The sequence below is a fragment of the Leptodactylus fuscus genome, chromosome 8, assembly GCF_031893055.1.
Source record: "Leptodactylus fuscus isolate aLepFus1 chromosome 8, aLepFus1.hap2, whole genome shotgun sequence".
Lineage (NCBI taxonomy): Eukaryota > Metazoa > Chordata > Amphibia > Anura > Leptodactylidae > Leptodactylus > Leptodactylus fuscus.
The window spans coordinates 66993922-67021173 of record NC_134272.1 but is presented as its reverse complement, the minus strand read 5'-3'; the positions used below and the strand labels follow the sequence as shown (position 1 = coordinate 67021173).

General features: G+C 42.1%; 1 protein-coding gene across 2 annotated transcripts in view; it reads left to right on the top strand.

The window, feature by feature from the left end:
* Nucleotides 1–19851, top strand: part of OSBPL6 (oxysterol binding protein like 6) — a 176744-nt gene extending 156893 nt beyond the window's left edge. For both annotated transcript variants that reach the window (XM_075284004.1, XM_075284003.1), the window contains 8 exons: nt 549–686; nt 1543–1606; nt 3297–3375; nt 7419–7563; nt 11225–11369; nt 12725–12851; nt 13204–13326; nt 14486–19851. In XM_075284004.1, coding sequence (XP_075140105.1) covers nt 549–686; nt 1543–1606; nt 3297–3375; nt 7419–7563; nt 11225–11369; nt 12725–12851; nt 13204–13326; nt 14486–14594 — 930 coding nt within the window. In that variant the 3' untranslated portion in view covers nt 14595–19851. The remainder of the gene's footprint in view (nt 1–548; nt 687–1542; nt 1607–3296; nt 3376–7418; nt 7564–11224; nt 11370–12724; nt 12852–13203; nt 13327–14485) is intronic.
* The last annotated feature ends 7401 nt before the right edge of the window (nt 19852–27252 follow it).

The following is a 27252-nucleotide window of genomic DNA, read 5'->3' as shown; positions in this document are numbered from 1 at the left end:
ATCGGCTGATCCGAACAGTACTCGCTCATCTCTAGTGGCTACCAAAAAGTACTTGCCCTCTTTACAGGCCTCCATACAGTAAGTGCTCCCTTTCTTGGCTCTCATACAATAACTGTCCCCACACAGTGACGTTTGGCTGCCATGGTCCCAATCCAGACCTTAGCAGCCTTCACTTTACCTTCAGCCTCCAGTGGGCAGCGTGCACTTTGCATTACATACAGACAATAAACAGCATCAGCAAGTTAAAACACTGTTCATTACTGGTATGTGATATATAGTGCAACGGGCGCCCTGGAGGCTGCTGAAGTGGAAGCGGAGGCAATTGTGGGCAGGAGCCAGAATCAGTAAGTAAATAGGATTGAGCTGCAATGTCAGGGGTAGCCACTACTTAATGTATAGTGCTGGGAATTTTTTATTTTTTTGATATTTACAAAAATATTTCACTTTTAATTGTCTACAAGATTAAGACATGGTTATATTTGTTGGAATACTCCATTAGGCATCTTTTTCAGAAATCGGTAACTAAATCTTCTTCCCTTCTCTTTCAGGCCCTTATTGCTGCATTTGCAGTCTCAGGATATGCTGCCACATATTACCGAGCCGGGAGCAAGCCTTTCAACCCTGTGCTCGGTGAGACTTATGAATGTATAAGAGAGGACAAAGGATTTCGATTTTTTTCAGAACAGGTGAAGTTGATCAGTGACACCAGACTAACAGTTAGAGCTTTTATATTCCTTACAGTGCACGCCGTCTTCCAAGAGCTGAAATTACAGAGCTGGCTACAAATTTACCAACTTGCATCTCTCTGCTTTTTTCAATGCTATCCTTCTTGTCTTGAATTTGTACAATATACTATTAAAGTAAGCCAGTGTTAAGATATTGCAGTTCTGGAAATTCAAAGATTTTAATTTCAGAAACTAATTTCCTATTGTTTACAGTTGTACGAATTATTTTGGGATTGTTTTCTTATGGACAAATTCTGCTGAATCCATTTCTTACATTCACACATTGGAATATTGATGTGAAGCTGCATACAAATATTCCAATCTAGACTTTGTTTGCTATCTCTGGAAATAGGAACATGGAACCCTAGAACAAAAACATGAGGTCTTATGCACACGACCAAGAGTGCAGGCCAAGGATCTCCTGATGGGGTCTGATGCTCCTTCTGTTCCGATGATTATAGAGTAGGTCATTGAAGTCAATGGGATGGATCAGATGTCATCCTTGTGTCATCCGAGTGCATTCTGCACAAATAAAGAGATGGGTTCCTATACTAATCCAAAAATACTTTCAAGCAGAAGTGCCTCTGATGCTAGCCCCGGACAGTCAATCCATGTACCCCTTTATTTTTCAAACCTATTAGGTGGCATAGACCTGTTTCTAAAGCCAAATAGGGGAATTTATCAAAACATTCATTTCCTCCATTCCAGGGGATGACAACACCAACCAATGTTTTGCAATAACTTTACGTGGACAATTTCATAGAATAAAGCGTCCTCGCTGATTAATCCATCAACTCAAAGATCTTTTCTTTTTCAGGTTAGCCATCACCCCCCAATTTCTGCCTGTCACTGTGAGTCGAAGAATTTTGTCTTCTGGCAAGGTAAGAATGGCGGCCTTCCTGCAGTTTAAAGTGGTCACATCACCAGGTCTGAAAAGCCCAAAGACATACATCATCTGATAGGCGCTGTTATCCTGACTGTTTTTGTGTTTTGCTTATGCAAATCTGTCCAGCCTTTCCAAAGTTATAATCCCTTTCAATGTTGACGCAAATTAAGGTATATTAGGCAAGCAGGTGGTAGCCCTAGGTTCTCTAGGGATGGAAACAATGTGTGTTGTATGTCATGTAGAGTTACCACTCACTTGGCTAGTATATCCTAATTTTCATCCACATTAAAAGGGCTTATATCTTTGGAATCACTGAATGGATTGGGATAAACAAATCACCAGAATGCTCAGGATGACCGGGGCCTATCAGGTGGTGTATGCTACTGGGATTATCAGACCTGGTGACCCGTCCTTCTTTAAGAACAATAATAAGAATGTTTTTGGTTCAATAGGTTACAGAAATGTAAGGATGTGTTTGCAAATGTACAACTCCAGTTGTAGTTTGCCTCCATCATGGTACAGAAACATTTTAAGGAATCGGATGTTGAAAAGGATCACATAGTTTGTTTTTGTTTTTCCTTGCATCTGTTCAGGAGCTGCATAAAAAAATGTTACTTGCAACATTTTATGTCTTTGCAAATCAAGAAGACCAGATGGACTTCGAGGACCTCCTGTCTGGCATCAGTTTCCCTATGCTTATTCTGTACCATGCCAGTGGAAACCTACAAAGGATACAATGTGTATTAATAAACATACATTGAAAGAGTTCTTAAAGAATGGGACATAATAAAATGATATTATGTTCTTTCATCTGACACGTTTGCATTGACTATGCGTGATCCTGAGCCCTGTCAACTCCAACGTGTAAGATATGAAGCAAAATGTGAAAAAGTACAGTAACAGAAAAGTGGTTTGATGGTATTAGAGGCCATTTTAACTGAACTGAGACATGAGCATGGCCCCTGCAGTCTCCAGGATAGGGAACGTAGAACGTAAAAGAGCATATAGTATACAGATCCCTTCTTAAAACAGGTCCTCCAAGAATCACTATTGATGGCCTATTCATAATATAGGTCATCAATGTGAGATTGTTGAGGTCCAGCAGCCAGCACCCTCATTAATACGCGATTTTCAGCCCAGGGTACAGAGCAGACGGGTTTGTGCCCTGTGTAATGGCCGTGTCATACTATTGCAGTTCAGTTCTCATTAAGTAAATGGGAACTCATCTAGAATAGAGCGGCGCAGCCACTGCAGTGTATGGACATTGGATGTCCAGTTCAGCATTTCCTAATCAATACTCTTAGGAATTAACACCTCATTCATAGATGTATAAGTTGACCGTATGGTAATTAAAAGTTGGCTGTGAAGGTGGGGACTTTTGTGCAGCCCACCCAATGAAACTTCGGAATCAGGGGGCCAATTTAGAAAAAAAGCACAAATATTGATAGTCTGTGCACAACAAATGCTCGGCCAAATGTTTTCAGTCATACCATATGCTTTTTTTTTTCTGTTCTACCTTAGCCCAGATTTTCCAACAGGACGGATCAGTCCTTTGGCAGACAGAACTCTTCTCCTGGCCGTCGGCCATTAGTGGTTATCTCATGTGTATGGCCTTTCATACTTAGGATTTTTTTTTTTTTTGATACATTGTGAGATGATTGATTAATGGAAATTTTAATTTTCAGATATCAGATGGAAAAATAAATTTTGGGGAAAATCTATGGAAATATTGCCTTTTGGAACAGTGAATGTTACCCTTCCAAAGTGAGTCGGTCTATCTATTTATCTATCTATCTATCTATCTATCTATCTATCTATCTATCTATCTAATCTGTGCCATGTTTATCAACTCAGAATTCTTGACCTATCCATTACTAAAACTAAGTTTCTTCTTTCACATATGTGCATGAAGGGCATTGTCCATTGCTTTGTGGTTAGCGCAACATTTTTTGGTGGTCAGACACTGCCTAAAATTGTAACAATCTTGATCCACTTGAGAGTTTTCCTGTTAACCGTACCAATGCACATTGAGTAAATGAACCATAAGATTGGTCAAATTATGGGGTTTGCCTTTATATAGTTGGTGTGGTTACGGTTCAGGATTTTTCACTATCTGTGTTCCCTATTGGCACATGAGCCATGATGTATAGTAACTAGAGATGAGCGAACAGTGTTCTATCGAACACATGTTCGATCGGATATCAGGGTGTTCGCCATGTTCGAATCGAATCGAACACCGCGTGGTAAAGTGCGCCAAAATTCGATTCCCCTCCCACCTTCCCTGGCGCCTTTTTTGCACCAATAACAGCGCAGGGGAGGTGGGACAGGAACTACGACACTGGGGGCATTGAAAAAAATTGGAAAAAGTCATTGGCTGCCGAAATCAGGTGACCTCCATTTTAGACGAATAGTGGATTTCAAATCCGGGTCATATGAGAATGTGAACTTTGTGACTATGAGACAGGGATAGCTGTACAGGCAGGGATAGCTAGGGATAACCTTTATTTAGGGGGGAATGTTATTAAAAATAACTTTTTGGGGCTCTATCGGGTGTGTAATTGTGATTTTTGTGAGATAAACTTTTTCCCATAGGGATGCATTGGCCAGCGCTGATTGGCCGAATTCCGTACTCTGGCCAATCAGTGCTGGCCAATGCATTCTATTAGCTTGATGAAGCAGAGTGTGCACAAGGGTTCAAGCGCACCCTCGGCTCTGATGTAGCAGAGCTGAGGCTGCACAAGGGTTCAAGCGTACCCTCGGCTCTGATGTAGGAGAGCCGAGGGTGCACTTGAACCCTTGTGCACCCTCGGCTCTGCTACATCAGAGCCGAGGGTGCGCTTGAACCCTTGTGCACACTCTGCTTCATCAAGCTAATAGAATGCATTGGCCAGCGCTGATTGGCCAATGCATTCTATTAGCCCGATGAAGTAGAGCTGAATGTGTGTGCTAAGCACACACATTCAGCTCTACTTCATCGGGCTAATAGAATGCATTGGCCAGCGCTGATTGGCTACAGTACGGAATTCGGCCAATCAGCGCTGGCTCTGCTGGAGGAGGCGGAGTCTAAGATCGCTCCACACCAGTCTCCATTCAGGTCCGACCTTAGACTCCGCCTCCTCCAGCAGAGCCAGCGCTGATTGGCCGAATTCCGTACTCTGGCCAATCAGCACTGGCTAATGCATTGTATTGGCGTGATGAAGCAGTGCTGAATGTGTGTGCTTAGCACACACATTCAGCTCTACTTCATCGGGCTAATAGAATGCATTGGCCAGCGCTGATTGGCCAGAGTACGGAATTCGGCCAATCAGCGCTGGCTCTGCTGGAGGAGGCGGAGTCTAAGATCGCTCCACACCAGTCTCCATTCAGGTCCGACCTTAGACTCCGCCTCCTCCAGCAGAGCCAGCGCTGATTGGCCGAATTCCGTACTCTGGCCAATCAGCACTGGCTAATGCATTGTATTGGCGTGATGAAGCAGTGCTGAATGTGTGTGCTTAGCACACACATTCAGCTCTACTTCATCGGGCTAATAGAATGCATTGGCCAGCGCTGATTGGCCAGAGTACGGAATTCGGCCAATCAGCGCTGGCTCTGCTGGAGGAGGCGGAGTCTAAGATCGCTCCACACCAGTCTCCATTCAGGTCCGACCTTAGACTCCGCCTCCTCCAGCAGAGCCAGCGCTGATTGGCCGAATTCCGTACTCTGGCCAATCAGCACTGGCTAATGCATTGTATTGGCGTGATGAAGCAGTGCTGAATGTGTGTGCTTAGCACACACATTCAGCTCTACTTCATCGGGCTAATAGAATGCATTGGCCAATCAGCACTGGCCAATGCATTCTATTAGCGTGAACTGAGTTTGCACAGGGGTTCTAGTGCACCCTCGGCTCTGCTACATCAGATTGCTACATCTGATGTAGCAGTGCCGAGTGTGCATCAGATGTGTAGTTGAGCAAAACTGACTCAGCACTTCTAAGTCTCTGCATTCGCATAGGAATGCATTGGCCAGCCTTCGGCCAATCAGCGCTGGCTCTGCCGGAGGAGGCGGAGTCTAAGGTCGGACCTGAATGGAGACTGGTGTGGAGCGATCTTAGACTCCGCCTCCTCCAGCAGAGCCAGCGCTGATTGGTCGAGTTCCGTACTCTGGCCAATCAGCACTGGCCAATGCATTTCTATGGGGAAAAGTTAGCTTGCGAAAATCGCAAACTGACAGGGATTTCCATGAAATAAAGTGACTTTTATGCCCCCAGACATGCTTCCCCTGCTGTCCCAGTGTCATTCCAGGGTGTTGGTATCATTTCCTGGGGTGTCATAGTGGACTTGGTGACCCTCCAGACACGAATTTGGGTTTCCCCCTTAACGAGTTTATGTTCCCCATAGACTATAATGGGGTTCGAAACCCATTCGAACACTCGAACAGTGAGCGGCTGTTCGAATCGAATTTCGAACCTCGAACATTTTAGTGTTCGCTCATCTCTAATAGTAACAGGCTGCATGGTAAGATAATCTGAAGTTGCCTTTAGCAGAGTAGAGATTCTTCCAGGATAGATTTCCTCTATGAGCCGAGCACTACACGCTGAGACGGATCATCACCGCCAATTATCACTAACCTCCACCTTCCTAATTATCGCCCAGCTGGGGATATTCAGACACGCGGCACATCTCAAGAGGGTTTTCTGCTATGGAGATTAACCTCGCTGTATTGTCACCTCTTTCAGTATTTTCTTTATTAGCAGAAATGATGATTACGGACATGGTTCACACTGCAGTGCGGCCGGTGTTACAGGTTCTCAACAGTGTCAACCAGAGTTCCGTTTTGACAGCGTCAACCACAGTGCTGTATAACTGTGATCAACCCCAGTGTCTCCATTCTGGTAATAGCGATAACTCTCAAGTTTTATATAGCTGGTCGCTAGAGATGAGCGAGTAGTATTCAATCGAGTAGGTATTTGATCAAATACTACGGTATTCAAAATATTCATACTCTGTCGAATACCAGGTGGTAAACGCCTTTTACATTTACGGCGTGGTATTCGACCGAGTACAAGTATTTCGAATACCGTAGTATTCGATCAAATACCTACTTGATCGAATACTACTCACTCATCTCTGCTGGTCACGTATAACTTCCTGTTCTTGTCAAATCTTCGCCCTGGGGCCCAGCCATTCCTAGTCATGCCACTGATATATACGTGGACCAGGACAAAGGACCGCTTCACCAGATTCTAAGACAACCACTTTATTAGAGTTCAGAACAACGCGTTTCGGGCATGGTGGGGAGTTCAAATGTGCTTGCCTGCCGTGGATGGCCAGATGTGTGATTACTCATGCCACTGAGCGCCAACCACAACCTTACCCCCATACAGTGAGAGTAACAGCGTTCCTCTTCATACAGTATAGTATATGAGCCAGCCCCAGATTTACCAACACCTGCCCTCTTCCAGTGCTAGGGCTATAACCAGATTCTATGGAAAAAGGCACACAATGGTTCACATGTAATATTCAATTCACACCAGTTTTTTGCAAATTTACAACTTTCTATCCTGCCACATTTACAGAAAAATTTGCAAATTTTCTTGGCACTCATCAATTTTATAATCTTCTACTGAAAATCTTTTTAGATCTATATTCTATGCACAGGTTTGTCGTGGTTTTAGCATTCACATTGATAGTTTGTTGGTCGGACACTTTACTGGACACTTGTATTTTCTCCTGTATTGTCTTATCCGACCAGAAGGACATTTAAAAGTAAGAATAATCCTCAACACGTATTTGCAGAATAAACCTTTGCTTTCTGGGCTTTGTCCATAGATATGGAGATTGGTATATCTGGAATAAGGTTACAACCTGCATACACAATATCCTCAGTGGTAGAAGATGGATTGAACATTACGGGGAGATCACTATTCGCAACCAAAAGAACAGCGCTTCTACGTGTAAGATGACATTCATCAAGGTATGGGGATTACCTTCTATTACATGCTTAAAATAACAGTACAAGAGTTCTACTCTACAGATTTTCCAAAATCATATGTAACCACTGTTGACCATATGACCCATCAGTATAATAGAAGAGAGAGATATAAGTAGATAGACCCATCAAGTTTTTCCGAAAATAGACAGGCTCTTACAGTCCTATGAAAAAGTTTGGGCACCCCTATTAATCTTAATCATTTTTAGTTCTAAATATTTTGGTATTTGCAACAGCCATTTCAGTTTGATATATCTAATAACTGATGGACACAGTAATATTTCAGGATTGAAATGAGGTTTATTGTACTAACAGAAAATGTGCAATATGCATTAAACCAAAATTTGACCGGTGCAAAAGTATGGGCACCTCAACAGAAAAGTGACATTAATATTTAGTAGATCCTCCTTTTGCAAAGATAACAGCCTCTAGTCGCTTCCTGTAGATTTTAATCAGTTCCTGGATCCTGGATAATGGTATTTTGGACAAACAATTCAAGTTCAGTTCAGTTTGATGGTCGCCGAGCATGGACAGCCCGCTTCAAATCATCCCACAGATGTTCAATGATATTCAGGTCTGGGGACTGGGATGGCCATTCCAGAACATTGTAATTGTTCCTCTGCATGAATGCCTGAGGATTTGGAGTGGTGTTTTGGATCATTGTCTTGCTGAAATATCCATCCCCGGCGTAACTTCAACTTCGTCACTGATTCTTGAACATTATTCTCAAGAATCTGCTGATACTGAGTGGAATCCATGCGACTCTCAACTTTAACAAGATTCCCGATGCCGGCATTGGCCACACAGCCCCAAAGCATGATGGAACCTCCACCAAATTTTACAGTGGGTAGCATGTGTTTTTCTTGGAATGCTGTTTCTTTTTGGACGCCATGCATAACGCCTTTTTTTATAACCAAACAACTCAATTTTTGTTTCCAAAATGAAGCTGCCTTGTCCAAATGTGCTTTTGCATACCTCAGGCAACTCTATTTGTGGCGTACGTGCAGAAACGGCTTCTTTCTCATCACATCCCATACAGCTTCTATTTGTGCAAAGTGCGCTGTATAGTTGACCGATGCACAGTGACACCATCTGCAGCAAGATGATGCTGCAGCTCTTTGGAGGTGGTCTGTGGATTGTCCTTGACTGTTCTCACCATTCTTCTTCTCTGCCTTTCTGATATTTTTCTTGGCCTGCCACTTCTGGGCTTAACAAGAACTGTCCCTGTGCTCTTCCATTTCCTTACTATGTTCCTCACAGTGGAAACTGACAGGTTAAATCTCTGAGACAACGTTTTGTATCCTTCCCCTGAACAACTATGTTGAACAATCTTTGTTTTCAGATCATTTGAGAGCGGGCTGTCCATGTTCGGCAACCATCAAACTTAACTGAACTTGAATTGTTTTGTAGAAAGAAATGGTCCAAAATACCTTCATCCAGGATCCAGGAACTGATTAAAAGCTACAGGAAGCGACTAGAGGCTGTTATCTTTGCAAAAGGAGGATCTACTAAATATTAATGTCACTTTTCTGTTGAGGTGCCCATATTTTTGCACCGGTCAAATTTTGGTTTAATGCATATTGCGCATTTTCTGTTAGTACAATAAACCTCATTTCAATCCTGAAATATTACTGTGTCCATCAGTTATTAGATATATCAAACTGAAATGGCTGCTGCAAACACCAAAATATTTAGAACTAAAAATGATTAAGATTAATAGGGGTGCCCAAACTTTTTCATAGGACTGTATATTAGTTTTTTGCTCCGAAAGATGGTTTAGGACTTATATTCAGGGGATGTCTTATTTTATACAACAATCTACTGACCAGACCCCTTTGCACCCAAAACAATTACAGTTGGCAAGTGCTAATGGTGGATGGACTCAAATAACACATCCTAGATTGGAATCAATGAAATATTCTCATTGAATACTTTGTTCTGTACAAAGTTGAATGTGATGACAACAAAATCACACAAAAATCATCAATGGAAAACAAATGTCTTAACCAATGGAGGCCTGGATTTGGAGTCACCCCCAAAATTAAAGTGGAAAAACACACTACAGGCTGATCCAACTTTGATGTAATGTCCTTAAAACATGTAAAGATGAGGCTGAGTAGTGTGTGTGGCCTCCACGTGCCTGTATGACCTCCCTACAATGCCTGGGCATTCTCCTGATGAGGTTGTGGATGATCTCCTGAAGGATCTCCAGGCCTGGACTAAAGCATCTGCCAACTCCTGGACAGTCTGTGGCGCAACGTGACATGCTGGAGGGGACAGGAGACAGTTCAGTACACCAGGAGACGTGGAGGGGGCTGTAGGAGGGCAACAACCCAGCAGTAGGACCACTATCTCTGCCTTTGTGCAAGGAGGAACACTGCCAGAGCCCTGCAAAATGACCTCCAGCAGGCCACAAATGTCCATGTGTCTGCACAAACGGTTAGCAACCGACTCCATGAGGATGGTATGAGGGCCAATGTCCACAGATGGGGTGGACATATCATTTTCATAGATATGGGGTGTATACACACACTTTAATTTTAATAAAGGTACATAGATGTGAATGGAATTATCTCAATGTCTATGGACAAGTTGCCATCAGGACTATTTTAACACACTGGTGGGCCCAGCAAAAATGTTTCAAAAGTGAAACTTATATAAATATATTATGGATTCAAAGAACTGAAAGAAGGACCGAATATGTAGTGCACTATGAGCGCCACAACAAATTTGGCCCTGCACACTTACACTTTCACTCCACAAATTATATTTGTAGACCAACACAGTATTACGCCCTTACAGTGGCCCTGACATAGTATGCCCACACATTATAATGTCCCCCTCCAGTTCCCCCTCCAGTTTAATGTCTACCTCTAGTCCCCATAGTATAAAGTCCCTTTTCTTCTGTGACCACGATATAATTCCACCTTCAGTTCCTCCTACAGTTTAATTTCGTCCTTCAGCTGCCCCCGCAGTATAAAATCCTCCTTCAGCAGTCACTGCTGTATAAATCTCCACATCAGTTGACCCCACAGTATAAAGTCCCCCTCCAATGGCTACCACTGTATAAAATCCTTCTCCTGATGCCCCATAATATATAGTTCCCTTACTTAATCCCCTAGAGTGTACTAGAGCAGACGCCTTTCTGCTTCACCATTGTACTCAACTCATCTGCGCCCAGGGGAACTCAGGACATATCGCCCACCGACTGGGACAACAAGACAGCACCCAGAATGCAGGACTGTCCTGCTGAATCTGGGACAGTTGGGCGGTATGTATGTATGTATGTCATTGGGCTTTTCAGACCTGGTGACAGGTCTTCTTTAAAGGTCTTCTCCCAAAAATTAGACTTATCACCCGTCCACATGAGTGTCCTCACTGATCAGAACAAGAGACCCCCTGCTTTAATGGAGCTGCTGTTAAACATGTGCACTAATGGTCCATTCAACTCTAGGGTATTGCAGGAGCATCTTCAACAGTCCCATAGAGATGAATGGAGTGCGCATGCGCAGCCACTAATCCATTCAATGGACTCAAGAATATTTATCACCTACTATGTCTGTTGGATAGATGATACATATATAACAAATATAGATGAATATATACCAATTGCTATATATCTTAATGGCTTGTCATTCTCTGCTAGGGAAATTATTGGAGCTCCAATGTAAATGAGATTCATGGAGTGGTGATGGATCAAGAAGGAAAGGTTGTGCATCGACTTTTTGGCAAGTGGCATGAGGGGCTGTATTGTGGTGATGCCCCAGCGGCAAAATGCATATGGAGGCCAGGTATAACCAAACTACCAACACTGTAATACCCTATGGTAACCTTGATGGCAAAGAGGGCCTGTTGGCTTTACTGACATTTCAGTAAATGATTGTATTCTTCATTATGTGGGCATAACCTTAGTAACTATAATTTATGGGTCCATGTGCTGGGATTTTTTGCACACCAGTTTCAGTGGAGCAACCAGTTGGGCAGCGTGCGGTGCTCCATTAATTTCAATGGGACAGCAGAGATAGTCAACATAGTCTGACATTGACCATTCAGTATTCCAATATCAAACACACCCCTGATAAAAAGAATGGTAACATCCAGTTTTCAGTTACAGCACAACACAGATCTATGAAGAAAAGATGCCCTAAAATTGCTATATTATGGAGAATACAATGATTTACTGAAACAGACTTGTCAGAAAAAGTGACAGGTTCTCTTTAATAGAGATGAGATGTGAACAGACAAAATCAATAGCAGATTCATAGCAGAGTATTCACAATGAAATATCCAAGTTCTCAGAAAATTCAATAGCAATAATGTGTGTGCAGCTTAAGAAGGGACCACGGCTGTGCAGGTGATGTCTATTCCAGAGGAAACATCGTTCAATTCTGCAAAATAATTATATATTCTGGATTTGTTTTGGGCCTTGCAATTGCTATGGTTTTTGGTAGATGTGAAGAACCTGTGATAACAAATTGAGACTTGAATCTGCAGGATCAACAACAGTCTTCATAACCGGCAAAAAGGTGCGCCTTGTACATTTTCCGCATAATTTGCACCAGATATCTAGTGGAAATGATAATAAATCTGTTAGGGAAAATGGCTCGCTGCTTTTTGGGAAAGTGGCAAGGATAGCACAAAAAAACCCAAAGTTGACTTTTGACGCTAAACAATCTGTGTGCCGTGGTATAAAGCTTTATGGTTTCATTCTGAAGCTAGGTTCACACCTGCGTTCGGGTCTCCGTTCTTTGGTTTCCGTCTTCTGCATGCAGAAGACGGAAAACTGTCAGAGCAGGTCCGGCCGTGAGCAGCGGTGAGCGTTTTATGCTCTCCGCCGCGAAACCAGTTTTTTAAAACCAGACACAGAGTACTGCATGTCCGACTGTGTCCGATTTTTTAAAAAACGGTTTCGTGGTGGAGAACATAAAACGATCACAGGCGCTCACGGCCGGACATCTTTCAAACCCATTCAAATGAATGGGTGAGAGAGTCCTGCAGGTTTCCGTCTCCTGCCTCTGTTTTGTGCAGGAAACGAAAACCTGCAGAACGGAGACCGGGCGCAGATATGAACGAACCCTGAGTTATTGATCTGTATATTTGTAAAGTTACTGAGACTGTGTATTATTGTTTTGTTTTTTTTTACCAGGTTCGATGCCAACCAATTATGAACTCTATTATGGCTTCACAAGATTTGCCATTGAACTGAATGAGTTGGATCCGGTCATGAAGGAGTTTCTTCCAAAGACTGATGCAAGATTTAGGCCGGATCAGAGGCAAGAATTTATAATTTTTATTAAATTGGAGCCAAAATGTATATCATAGGTGAAAGGGTAAAGAGGGTAAAACTTTAAAAAGTTTTCACTAAATATTTGTATTATCCAAGACATGATCATTCTGGAGGAGGACCGGAAAAATGAAGAAACCGATCAGAGCCTGGTGGACCCCACTAGCTATAATGGGGTCCATTGGGGGTTTGTTCTTTTTAACCAAAATCGCCGGCCAAAAAAGACCTGGCAATCCAACTTTTTCATCCAGTGATTTAAGACTAAAAGAATGGTGATTTTTGACGGATATCTGACATAGATGCGAACACAGCCTTATCTGCGTTATCTTTGTATTTTTTAGGTTACTTGAAGAAGGGAGTGTTGAAGCTGCCTCTACAGAAAAACAAAGAATAGAAGAGCTTCAGAGAACTAGGAGAAAATACTTAGATGATAACCATATAGAATATACACCAAAATATTTCCAGTAAGTTTTATGGTCATGGTACTTTTAAGTAAACTTTGTATAAATCAATTGTACACACAGGTATAAGAAAATTTGTAATATATCTTATTAGAGAAGAATGACTTTTTCGCTACTTAACAGTCTTCTTTCATATCCCCAACATACAACTTTCTAAAATACTCATTCTAAATTCTCTGCTAAATCTGTCTTGTGAGAAAAAAGACAGATTTTTTTTTTGCTCAGTGAGGGATCCGGTTACATCAGGAACCATTCCTGGGCAATCTTTTCTGTTCACTTCAGCACCCAATACGCTAATGACACTTTCAGGTGGGCAGTCCCAGGCTGACCAGACCAGAACTCTCTTCCTGACAGCACCGATTGCTTAGGAATGGTGGGGGATAAAGAAAAATTCCCATTGTGTTGGAATCCATGCCTATTAATGGATGCAAAAATATTAAGTTGGTGGGGTTAGTGAAAAGTGTTCCTTAAAGGGCCAGTACCATTCCTTTAGATCAAATGGGACTTGCAATAATCTGCTGCCCAAAAGCTTACATAGACCTGGAATTGGCCCTTCTTGTTTTCAAGCATCTGTTAAACATCAATAGGTCATCCATGTTTGATAGAAAAAGCTCTTTAAAAGGTTTCTCCCATCTCAGTCTTTCAGCCAGTCTGTGTTCAGTGTCAGCTTCTCACTTCCTGTATTTCTCCTCCCTCCTGCTGAATGGGACAAACAAAACTTTTGCAGGTCAGATAATCTGCAGATTCTTGTACAGAATGAACTCCGTGTTATCTGTGTGTTTACATACAGAGATAACAGACTTGGCTTTATCAGCAAAGTGCAATTATATGAATGGATTGTCCTGCCAGCACTGAGTAAGTGACATCACTTGTCCTTCAACACTGTGTAAACAATGGGAGGAATAAGGTCACACAGCAGGCAAACAAAGCAGCATTTCTAAAGCAACATATTTAGAAAAAGGCTTCAATTTACATAAGCTACCATTATAGATAGGATCCTTGAGATGGGACAACCCCTTTTAAGGAGAGCAGCCCATCATGATATTGACCACATCATGTTTCGTTTTACTTATACCATTATGTATCTCATCATTTGAGGGTTATTGGTATTACACTGCTGATTTTAATGATTTATTTTTTCCTCTCCATATTCTACTTGCAGGAAGGTGGTTGACACCCATAATAAGGAGACTTGGGTTTCTAATAACACCTACTGGGAACTGCGTAAGGACCCTGGTTTTAGCAAAGTTGAATTACCCACTCTTTGGTGATGTTAGAACATGGATTTGTTACCCCTATCATCCTATCAACAAATCAATATCTATGCACAGTTCAGTTTCATATTGCGACAAGATTATTTTTTTGTGATGCATCATACCATTTGCTTTTATATTCATTTTTAAGAAGCTATTTGCTTGTATAACATGTAAAATATACAGAGTTATTAAGAGTATTTGCTGCATTTGTAGAACGACGGTGAAGTATAGAAGCCATGGACCTCTCACTTCTATACTCAACCTGCCGTAGGAATAGACGCACTGATTTACACCATCCCAATGAATGTTCCTATACTTTTTCATTGCCAGAACCTGTACCATTAAAGAGCATACTTGCACAGATATTTTGCTGTTATTGGAATCATTTTCCCATGGGAAAAATATTCAGATTATAGCAAAAAAAAAATAAAAATCAATGCTTCCCAATACCCCCTGCATAGGTAATTCTTGTTTAGAGTACGTTATTGGATACAAATGATAATCTGCCAACATCATTTTTTTTACTATAGACAAGCAGATTATTAGAATATTGTCTTGAGGTTATATTATTAACCCCTGTGAAGCCGAATTCTATGAAAATCTATGATTTAGGGCTCATGCACAGAAACCTCGTCCAGCAGTCTACAGGCCCTACTATATCTCAGTGTGACTTCATATGTAAGGTGATAGACATTCTCTCTATCAATATGATGGATGCAACCTGAATTCTGCAGAGTTCTGACCTCTGACACCCCCACCAATTCTGGGACTGATGTAGAGCGGCACTTCTGGCAAGTGAGCAGTCCATGGGGCTATGCTACAGTTCTTGGCACAGCAGCACCGAGCAGGGGAATAAAGAAGACAATTTGACCAAAAAACATATGAAGGTTCAATAAAGTCTTCTAAACTATAGGCACAGGATTGTAGCCCCATACATCACAGAAGATAGTAGGATGCTAAACCTAAACTCTATACTGGCCATACTTGCTGTGCAGTTGAATGTAGTCCGTGATCCCTGTTCTCAGCCCTTCAGATATCTACCATGTTTTACATTGGCAGAAGGTCCACGTAATACATGTTCCCATATCTCCCCATACATTAAGGCAAATAATATTCGTACTAGACTTTTTGCACTTTAGGTTTACCATCCATTTAATTTCCTCTTTATAAGGAAATATACTGTAGATAGCAGGTCTCTATACAGTTGTGCAGGGACCACATATGCTAGATCATGACAGCAGGACACCCACATGTTTCACCATCAGCCTAGTAGATACTGTATAAAGTCATAGCATACTATTTATTATAATTGGAACTTGCTTTACTGCTAGAAGGATTTTGCTGTAAAAATCACTAACCTGTAAAGCCATAGCTGTACTGACCAGATAAAAAATACTGTACTGCTTATATCGGTTGCCTTTTATTTTATGAAATCCTGCCCCCTGTATATTTATATACTGTATGTGTGACTTCTTATTGTTTTGTTGCTTTGTTCTTTATAACATATTAAATAAGTCATGTTAAAGGGATTTTCTGGGATTTTAATGTTGATGACCTACCCGTATGATAGACCATGTTGGGTGCCTAATTCTTAATACTCATGTTTTGATGCCTCTTTAGTATTTACAATGCTCCATTCACCCAGCACCCTTTACATATAGTAGCGGTTCCGCTGGGTTCTGTACTGGCCCATTCAAGTGACCTCCATGGCTGCTGCATACAGCTGATCAGCAGGGATTCTGAATGTCTTAGGCTAAGTTGACACGGGGAGCGACAGCATGGATTTTGGCGGCGAGAGTTACGCGGGGAGCCGCGTCACTCTCGGGTCAAAACCCGCCTGCCACGACTGTTGCGGCTTCCGACAGTCGTGGCTTCCCCCTCCGGAGCAGGCTCAAATGTAGGGGCTGACACAGGAAGTTGCTGCCGCCAGGCAGACGCCGTGGCTCAGGGAGCCGTGGAGTCCACCTGGAGAAAGGACAGCCCGCTTCTTTTTTCCATGAGCGACATGCTGCCGCTCACTGGAAAAAGTAGCCTGGCGGTCTACATAGACCTCCATTGTGAGGGGGCGGACTATGACGTGGATTACACGCCATAATCCGCCCCCTTTGTGCCTGTGTGAACGGGCCCTTATGCATAGGTCATGATCATGAATATTGAAATCCTAGAAAAAAAACTTTAGCATCTTTTGTTAATGGGAGTTGTCATATAGCTTGGAGCAGCCATATTGTTTGGTTATTGTAGAGAACCTCTGACAATGCCTCTGGTGGACACACAACGTAAGTGTGCGTCCACCAGAGAGCTAAAGATATACAGATTGGAATAATACTGAATTGGGATGTTAACAATATAATTTAGTATAGGTTGACATCATGTTCAGCAGGACTGTCTGACCCAGAGGTGTGCAACTGTTAAGACAAAGGTATACCTGCCAAATATATGCAAGAGGAGGACAATGTTTTGTCCTATCATTGGTTAAGAGTATCCTATGGGCATGTTAGAGGTAAACCTCAAATTTACCAATGCCTATATCAAAATTAGATACAAAACCTAATTCAAATCCTGTCTTTAGTCCGTCCTCCATGTGCATCAATGAGCAGTAAACAAGAGCCCCCCACAGTTACATTTGCCTGAAAGGGGTTTTCCCATCTCAGGGTTTCACCTGCTCTCCTGTCTCCTCTCTCCTCCACTTCCTGGTTTCAGTGACAGAGACGCTGATCAAGCACAGTTCTAGTCAATATCAGTTTGCATTCAGCATTAACACACGGTCCATTAGCTGTAAATTACAATGAAGAAAAGAGAATAGAGGGAACAGGAACTAACATCGCTAGCTTGGCCACTGCTGATAGACAGCAGAGGTGGCCTGAAATCTAGGAAGTTAGCTGTAAATTCTGAGGAGACAGTATGTGACAAACATAACAATATATTGGGTAAAACACTTCCGTTAGCTTATGCTATAACTTTAAATATGATTCTGTAGATTGGGGTACCCCTTTAAAAAAGATTTTTCAGTTTTTTAACTTGAAAGCCATAGAATAGACCTCAGTACTAGACCAGTGGGTGTATGAACCCCACAGATCAGCTGTTTGAAGGTGCTGTGACGTATCGCCTTCGTTGTTTCCACTTTGTCTTACTTTTAGAAGTAACTGTGCCTGATATTTCAGGACAAAGCTGTAATATCAGACACAGGTGCTACAATGGAGATTGGCCGGGTAAACAGAGAAGAGAACGCGGCTGTCATGACGCCTATTTCAACTGCTAAATGGTGGTGATGCTTTGAGTTGAACCCTCACCGGCCTAATACAGATGCATTATCCTAAAGATCGACCATCACTTTTATAGAATTAGAAAACCCCTTTTTTGTAAAAGGAAAATGTCTATGGCAGTCATAGTAAGGTCCACTTAAAAAGTTTGTCCACTTGGGTCCGATCATCCCTTTCTATCCTTATCAGGAGATATGGAATCAATAAAGGCATTTTAGCCATAAGAGCGCACCCCACAATCATCTTATTTAGGAATCTGTCTGCTAAAGCCTCCAACTAACACCTAAAGCTATTGCCAACCTACCAAATGTAAATTAGCTTTAGTTTGTACACATGAACATTTCTTCTGACCCCGTAAAGAGTATCTTTCATCACCTCCAACAGTTCCAGTTCTTTACATCCTGTATATGATTCCAGCACAGTTGGAATTTTTTCTCTAGTCTCCATTGTTCCTGAGCAATCAGTGCTGTTAGTTGTTGTGCCTGATATGCTAACTAGGCTCTCTACTTCCAAATATGTGGCGCTGTTTCAGTGCAAGCAAATGGGAACGATTGAGCTCTGACACTGCCCACCTCTGATTGGACAGTGTAAGTCACTCCTCACCTCTGATTGGACAGTGTCAGTCACTCCTCACCTCTGATTGGACAGTGTCAGTCACTCCCCTTGCCTGCTCATGCTAGTTAGGCTCTCTTCTGTCAAGTGGGTGTTGTCAAGCACATCAGGCACCAAAACTAACTGCACTGATTGCTTGAGAACAGAGAATAATGCAATAATCGGAGTTGCTGAAAGGTTCTTTATAAAAGGAGACAACCTCTTTCCTTAATCCCTATAAAGGTCAAATAGACATCAAAGTTGAAGTCCGTCCTTATTAACCAGACTGGAGACCTGGTCTATCTATATATTACATATTTGGCCACCTATATGAATGGCCAGCATGTAGTATTGCAATAGACTTCCAAGATTCTGGACTGGACCCATGGTGATCAGCTGATTGTCAGTCTGGCTTCAATTTAAAGTGGATTTGTGTCACTGATACTGTAAGTCCTGCCTCTAGGGCAAAGTATATGTCCATAATATTGACCATGCACATTAGATAGCTGTTCAACCAATAGCTATCTCTTCCAACCCTCCCATACAAACACACGTGCCCTTGGCTTGACAAGCATGCGTGTATTCTCAATAAGAAGAGGTCAAGTCACTGCCTTACACTTATGGCAGCAGCTTATTTCCCAGTTAAAAACCAATAGGTCCGATTATCTCCCCTGACATCTGCAATTGTGGAAGTGTCGCATGGTAGGAAATCCATAGACCTTGGTTCAGTTGCCATTGGTGAAAAATGTATGTGATAGGCGTACATATGCATATAGTGCTCCATATCAGGCCTACATACACTTTAGAAAATATCATAATATATCTTATAGATGCCATCATTTTAAGGAACGTCCCTGAAAATACAGAAATGGTGCTATAGGGTAACACAGACTGATGAATGTCTTCGAAGTAAATGCCTTGTCCTATTACACATGAAATAAATGCAGCATGGATGGTTCCTCAATATACATTGTCACATCCTACAAGTCCCCTATACAAACCTCTCTCACCATATAGTTATCTCGCTTGCATCTTTTGTTGTTTAATTTGTGCTTTATATCGTGAGACCGATACTGTTCAGGCTGAGCCTGAGAACGCGTCACACAAGGCCCAACCTAGTTTCCAATGACAAAGAATGACAATACGTTGGTTAATGTATTGTACTGTATATAGGTCCTCTGCATGTATATCTTATCAGATTAGCCTGCTGATGAATGTTGCTAAAGCCTTACTCCAGACATTGGTTTAGTTTTTCATGAAGACTCATCAGGTAAATGCAAAGTCCGAGTTTACTGAAGGGGATTTTCTATCTGAACTCTTAAGACGTGTAACAGTAAACTCAATGTCTTTTGCAGACATTTGTCTTTACATCGATCTGCTGCTAATACTGCTTGTTCTTCTAATAAACTTATATGTGCACTGTTTAACTCATTCTGTGTCGTGGTGGTTTATGTAATGGAAATATATGGGACAGAATGCGGGAATAACATATCTTGGGTGTGTGCGTATATCTATGCGTTTGATAGGACAAGCCACTGACAAGGGTACAACCTGGCACTGTACGTTCTAAAGGGTCTTATTGCAAAATCAGGAATGAAGACACTGGAGATGACATCACTCTGACACTTTGTGCCTACGCACACATTCATATATAGTTCCCCAGGCAGTAGGTAAGTAATCCTAAACCTGCACAACTATTCCCTATGAAAGTTGATTCCAAATGTCAGACAAAGTATTGATATCTACTGAATATAATGCTGGACTTCCTCTAAGGGGCTCTTAAAAAAAACAAAATCAATGGGAGGCTTTTTTTTCACCGTGGAAAATTGCACACCAAATTCCTCACCATTTTCCTCGGTGTGAATGGACCCTAAGAGCGCCACAACTGGTACGGTCTATTATAACTGCAAATTTAACAACTGTCGGTCATCAGGTTTGGTATACCTGGCCACGTCTCCTTGCCCACAAAATTATATGGACAAGACAATACTCGAATTCAGATGTTGACTGTTGGCTTCTATAGGTCCAGACAAAAAACACATATGGGAATTTCATAGAGACAATGTGTATGGATTCACTTTTTAGGGCAGAGAACAAGTCCGTCCAACCATCAGAGGGGGTGGTCTTGACTAAAAAAATACTTAGAAAAGAGGCACAATGGATGTTCAGGTTGCAGAGGGTTAAGCCTATCTTTTGCATCATTCATATCATAAGTAAGGAACAACTATAATACCTCTGCTTGCTTTGTAGTCCTATGAATGTTTGTTTTCTTGGAGGCTGTGTGCAGGCTATAGGTTGCAGAGTATTCAGCCTCATGGACTTAATAATAACATATCTTTTGTATCATTCATATAGTTCCTTTCTTATAATAATACCTCTGCTTGCTTTGTGGTTCTTTCAATTTCTTTTTGAGGCTGCTTACGGTAATACAGGTCGATGCTGAACTTAGTGTGTTTTTCTACATAACAGGACACATGTTCCCTTGTCATGTGGGAAAATGAACTGGAATTTCAGGTGAGCGTCTTTTGACTGTATAACAGGTCACATCTTGTTAACAACAGGAACTACACCTGTGTCATTGTGACATAACATAAGACAAGATGCCATCAATGGGGAACTAGTTCAGCGGAACGGTCTGAATCTGTACATACTTAAAGATGTGTGGCCATTGGCCTCTTGGTGCCTAAGGCAGGAATTTTGAAATGTACCTCCACCCACATGTGTACCTCTCAGCGCAGGGTCAGCCGACCACCCTAAGGCCTCATTTACTCTACGCATTTCTTCATTTTTGTATCTTTATTTTAAGCATTACGAGTGAATTCATACTAAGCTGAAGTGGGGGTCCTTCAGCTTCAGAACTCTTTAACCGTTATTCTGATGCTTTCCCTTGCCAGGAAGTTTCTTTCCAATTTACCCTGGCCCACAATTTCCTTCATTGGTGACCTAGATGGCAATCTTTTCCTAACTCCTTGTCTGTACAATGGATGTACCAGGAGCAACTTCATTCTAGTCCTTAATGAAGGTCCAAAAGTAAAGACATATTTTCCGTTTTTCATTCATCTTAAGCTAGGTTCACACCTGTGCTTGGTCTCCACTCGGAGACCCACTCCACTTTAAAAATGCAGAGAGAAAAGTCCAACAAGCAGTGTTTTTCTCTCCGTGTTTCTCAGCCCTTTTTTGGCTATAGGGGCTGCGGGTTTCCACAGATAACCGCCTTCTTAAGCAGATTAGGTTTGCTTTCGGGGGGGCGGGGGGTCTGCTTGGGACCCGTGTCTTATAGAGTCTTCTTTCCAGGGAGACTGTACCTGGAGTGGAAGGGGATATAGGACTTTGAAAACCACTTTACCATTTAACATGTGTAATATAAATATATTTATGATTTTTGTTTTTTAGTCTAGTTTTTCTTTTTATACACATACAGTTAAATGTGGTGTCATAGAATCACATCACAAGAGAATATTGATGTAGTCTTTAGGCTCAGACATCCAGTGAGTTTGAGAATGAAAGGACTGGTGGCTCTGAATTATGAGCACAGAAAGTGATGGCGTATTGCCAGGATATGCCTTAATAATGGTTTCTAATAGAGTAGGTCTTGGCCTGATAATATACTTTCTGAAATTTCCCCAATGTGGGACTATTAAAGGATTATTAAAGGATTATCTTACTTGGGTCTATGTGCCCATACAGCACATGCAGATCTACGTCTACTTGCCCATACAGCACATGCTAGAGCTACGTTTGCCTGGCCGTACAGCGCATGTTAGCATACCTCCCAACTTTTGAAAAACGGAAAAAGGGACAAAATGTGCGGCATGTGGTAGGTTTTGCCCCGCCCACTTGTGTTGACTCCGCCCATTCTCATTCCTTTTTCATGTGCCCCCACACAGTATAATCCTCCTACAGTCACCTGTACATTATATGTCCCCACATTATAATGTTCCCTTCCAACTGCCCCAAGTCCCTCTCCTGGTACCACAGTTTAAACTGGTGGAAAGTAGAGGGAGATATGAAACTGGGGCAGCTGGAGGGGGACATTAAACAGTGGGGCTAGTTGGAGGGGGGCAATAAATTAATGACAACTGGAGCGGGACATGATACTGGGAGCAACTAGAGGCAAACAGATCCCCCTCCAGTTACTCACATGGTTTAATGTCCTCCCCCAGTGACCCCCATTGTTTAATTTCCCCCTCCAGTTTTCCCCATTTTAATATCCCCCTTCATCTGCCCCCAGTTTTATGTCTTTTCTTTGTCTGCCCTCAGTTTAATGCCCCCCTTTGTCTGCCCCTAGTGTAATGTCCCCCCCTTTGTTTGCCCCCAGTTTCATATGCCCTTTCCATCTCTGCCCCAGTATAATATCCTCTCTCCATCTTTGCCTCCAGTATAATGTCCCCCTCCATCTCTGCCCCCAGTATAATGACCCCCCCCTCAATCTCTACCCACAGTAGAATGTCCCCCTCCATTTCTTCCCCCAATATAACGTTCCCCTTCCATCTCTGCCCCTAGGTTATGTTCATACCATAAAAACACTGATACTCACCTTTCTTCGATCCCCTGCCATTCTCTCTGCAGTCTCAGCGCTGAGCTTTGGCTCCGGGCGCGATGTGATGATGTCACTCACATCGCGCCCAGTGTGGAGCTCAGCACTGAAGCAGGAGTTGTCTGCCGATAGCTCCTCCATCTTTCATTACTGTATTCAACTCATCTGTGTACTCCGGACGCAGATGAGTTGAAACCGGGACATAGATCCCGCCGACCGGGACTGCGGAACATGACCCTGAATCTTGGAATGTCACGCTAAATCCAAGAAGGTTGGGATGTATGTCATATTTCCCAACTTTCAAAGGACAGAAAGAGGGAAAAAATATGTGCCGTGCTAAGCGCAACGTGGAAAATTTGGCTCCTCCCACTTCTAAAATGACTCTGTCCATTACGATCCATTTCTCTTTGTGCTTCCCACACAATAACCCTAATATTATATGCCCCACATTTTACTGTACTTCTCAAATTGACCCCACAGTATAAAGTCTCTCTCTTGGTGTACCCACAGTTTAATGTCCCTCTCCAGCTGCTCCATAGTTTAATGGAGAGGGACATTAAACCATGGGGGCAACTGGAGACAGACATTAAACCATGGGGGCAACTGGATATGGACATTAAACTGTGGGGGCAAGACCCCAGGGGCCAACCCTCCAATGCACAGGCACCACCCCAGGGACCACCACAGCAACTCTAACACACACAGAGACAGCATTAGGAGTATATATAGAACCAAATAGAATAATACAGGCAGCCATTCCTGTTTTCATTTAGCGGCTGACACTGCTGAAAAGGGGATAAAGGCAGGCAGGCTTTGCTATATGACTTAAGGTTGCTACATTTAGGATTAGCCACAGGTATAAGTGGAGAGGCAAAACAAGGACACAAGGATGTAATAGCCCTCTAGCAGGAATAGCAATAGAGGGTGTGTGCGCTTGTTACATAATATGTAGGAAAAGGGAGGATATATTTACGGTCCTGCACTTGTGCTAAGTAAGAAGATAAACGTGCTGAAGCGCCACACCTTTTAATGTGTGTTTAGTATGTTTAATTTTTCATATGGGAGCCCATCCCAAGTTTTAGCTTGTTGGACAATAAAGCTTTTGTATTTTAATAGCCCACACTTTTGTGACTTACCTTCATGTTCGTTTTGGTTGGAATCCTGGACATACCTCCGACTGTGACCGCGGGACACAACCCTGAATACAGGACTGTCCTGCAGAATCTGGGATGGTTGGGAGATATGGTTTGATGTAAATTATGTATAGGGGCACTAGTGGGGGGATATTAAGGAGAATACTGAGGAGGCACAATAATGGGGCATTATACTGTGTAGGGGCAATAATGGGACATAGAATAATGCTCCTTTATGCCTCTACTCACAGTATACTGCTCCGTAGTATTCCCCCACAGTATACTACATTAGTGCCCCCCACACAGCATAATGGCACGTTAGCGCCCCTGCCCAGAATAATGCCTTGTTAATGCCACATTGAAAGCAATAGGTAAAAGATCCTGGCATTGATTTCAATGGATAGCGCGCGTATGCCGGCACCCATAGAAGTCAATGGGATCTGTTTTAACGCCACTCTGAACGAGTTTACATTCGTAAACTCCGCGTGAAGGCTCCCAGAATCTGTGTTACACATCGGAAGGGATTTCCAGCTCTTGGCCCTGAGGGGGATTATACATACCAGCGTAAAATGAAGGGAACATTGTGTTGCTTTAACTCAATGTTGTGTTCCTGTCTGGTGTTTAATGTGCCTCTAGGGCAGGGGTGGGCAAACTTTGGCACTTTGGCTGTGGTCAAACTACATATTGAGAGTAGCAGTTTTCCAGTAGCTGGAGAACTGAAGGTTCTGACCCCTGCTCTAGGAGTTCGATAGTGATCTTTTGCAGACTACTCTAGGTAGCCTGAAAAAGAAGAGACAATTCTTGTACAATGCATTAACATTGTAATACATTGCCTTAGTGATCAGATCCCCTGGGGTTCAATACCCCCTAGGGGGTCTAACAAATGCAGAAAAAAAATAAAAATGTAAAAATATACACAAAAAAATTACAAATATTATAAGCTCAAATCACCCCCCTTTCCCTAGAACACATATAAAAGTACTTATATACTGTGAAACACATACACATTAGATATCCCTGTGTCCTAAAACGCCCGGTCTACAAATCTATAAAAATATTTTTCCGTATGTAAACGCCAGTGGGAAAAAAATAAAAAGTGTCAAATTGCTGTTTTTTTGTTTTTTTTTTCACTGTTTTGCCTTTGATAAAAAAAAAAAAAATGAATAAAAAGTGATCAAAGCAAAAGCAATTCCTCACAATGGTAGAACTAAAAAGTACACCCGGCCCCGTACACAGAAGTGTAAAAAAGTTACAGGTGTCAGAATATGGCAACTTTTAGAAAAAAAAATTTTTTGCACAGTTTTGGATTTTCATTAAGGGGTTAAAATGTAAATAAACCTGTATAAATTTGGTATCCTCAGAATTGAAACATAGACTACAGATGACATGTCAATTTGGTTGCAAATGCACTTTTTTTTTTAAATCCACCCCATTCTGAATTTTTTTCCAGCTTCCCAGTATATTGTACAGAATAATTAATGGTAGCATCATGAAGAACAATTTGTCCTGCAAATATTAAAGACCTCATATGGCTCTGAGCGTGGTAAAATAAGATAGTTATGGGATTCAGAAGGGGAGGAGTCAAAAACAAAAAAATTGAAAAATGCATGTGGCAGGAAGGGGTTAATAACTAAATGAATAATGTCCTCTAATTAATTAACCTTAAATTAATGCTGCCAAATTCTCTGGTGGATACTACCCCCTATGGCCCCCTTATGTTATGGCCCTGTGAATCGGACTTTGTGTCCAGTTAAAAAAAAACAAAAAAACAAAAAACGTTTCCTCGAGGAGACCAGAAGACGCTCACGGGCGGACACTGACTGCCGGGTTTCCGTCTCCTGTCCCTTTTCTCAGGCAGAAGACGGAAACCTACAAAGCGGAGACCGGGCGCAGGTGTGAACCCACCCGAAGCTAAGGACATTTTAAAAAAAAAAAAATGCATTTTTACTTAGGTGCATCCTCCCCTCTGTTCCTGTGCTGGGATGGCCGTCTCTCCTGCTTTCTCCATGTATACAGAGTGGCTACAGGGGTGATGTCACATGTCTGCAGAGGAGAACTGCGAAAACGCAATAAAAAATGGGGAAGAAAAAAAAAGCAATACGTTTCCTCTGCGTTTTATTCCATAGCGTTTCTTTTTACTGTCTTTCACTACATGGAGCCTTAGCCTAAAAAGCACTGTTAAAAATCGAGAACCTTTGCGTTTGCAAGATTTACTGGCGTGAGCATCAACCTAGAAGAGGACTACTAGCAATATGGCTATCTATGATGCTAGGAGTCTCTTCCAGAGACATACTGTCCCATAGCGATTACAGTAGGGGACCGTATGTCGCTGGGAGGCAGGGACTTGCACGCATGTTTTTTTTTTGTCCACCACTTTCAGTTTAACAACAATGGACAACCAACAGAACCCATTATAGTCACTTGTGGCCATTGAGCTTCGTTTGAGCATCAGTAGTACATTTTTGACATCTTCCATTAATTTATCCAAACTTTATAATCTATTATTATTATTTTCCTTATCCATATCTGTGAACATGCCAGTCTTTTACATAATCGTAATTAAGAAACTTCTGTAGTTGGCCCTAAAACAATATGTCAGTTTAATTGGACTTGCACAGACATGCTCGTTCTCCTGGATGCTTATAAATACTGTACCTTCTTAGCAGGGCACACACCTTGGGAAAACGGACCCGTAAGACTTCACGCAAGGAATCATCCCTGCAAATCTTTTTAGGTGAGACACATATTTATTATTTATAACTAGCAGGAGGACCCAGCTACGCACGGGTATATTTCATTTTTTGTTTGTGTACTGGCCCCATAAGAATTGCCCAGTTTTGCACTGGTGTATTTTGTATCTCGTTTGTGTCCATAAGTGTCATATGATCATGTGTATCTGCGTTTGGATATCAGTGAAAAACCTGCAATCGGTTGTTATGGATACCTGGATTAAAATTGTGTGAATGTGACCTTGTGTAACAGTGTCATCCACATTGCCCTAAATGTGTGCAGACGTATGTATCTAATCCTCCGGTGTGTGGAAATATGCGCAGATGTGTGTATCTAATTCTCTGGCATGTGCTACTGTGTGCTGATCTGTGTATCTAATCCTCTGATGCGTGTATCTCAATTTGCATATCAGTGTTGGATTG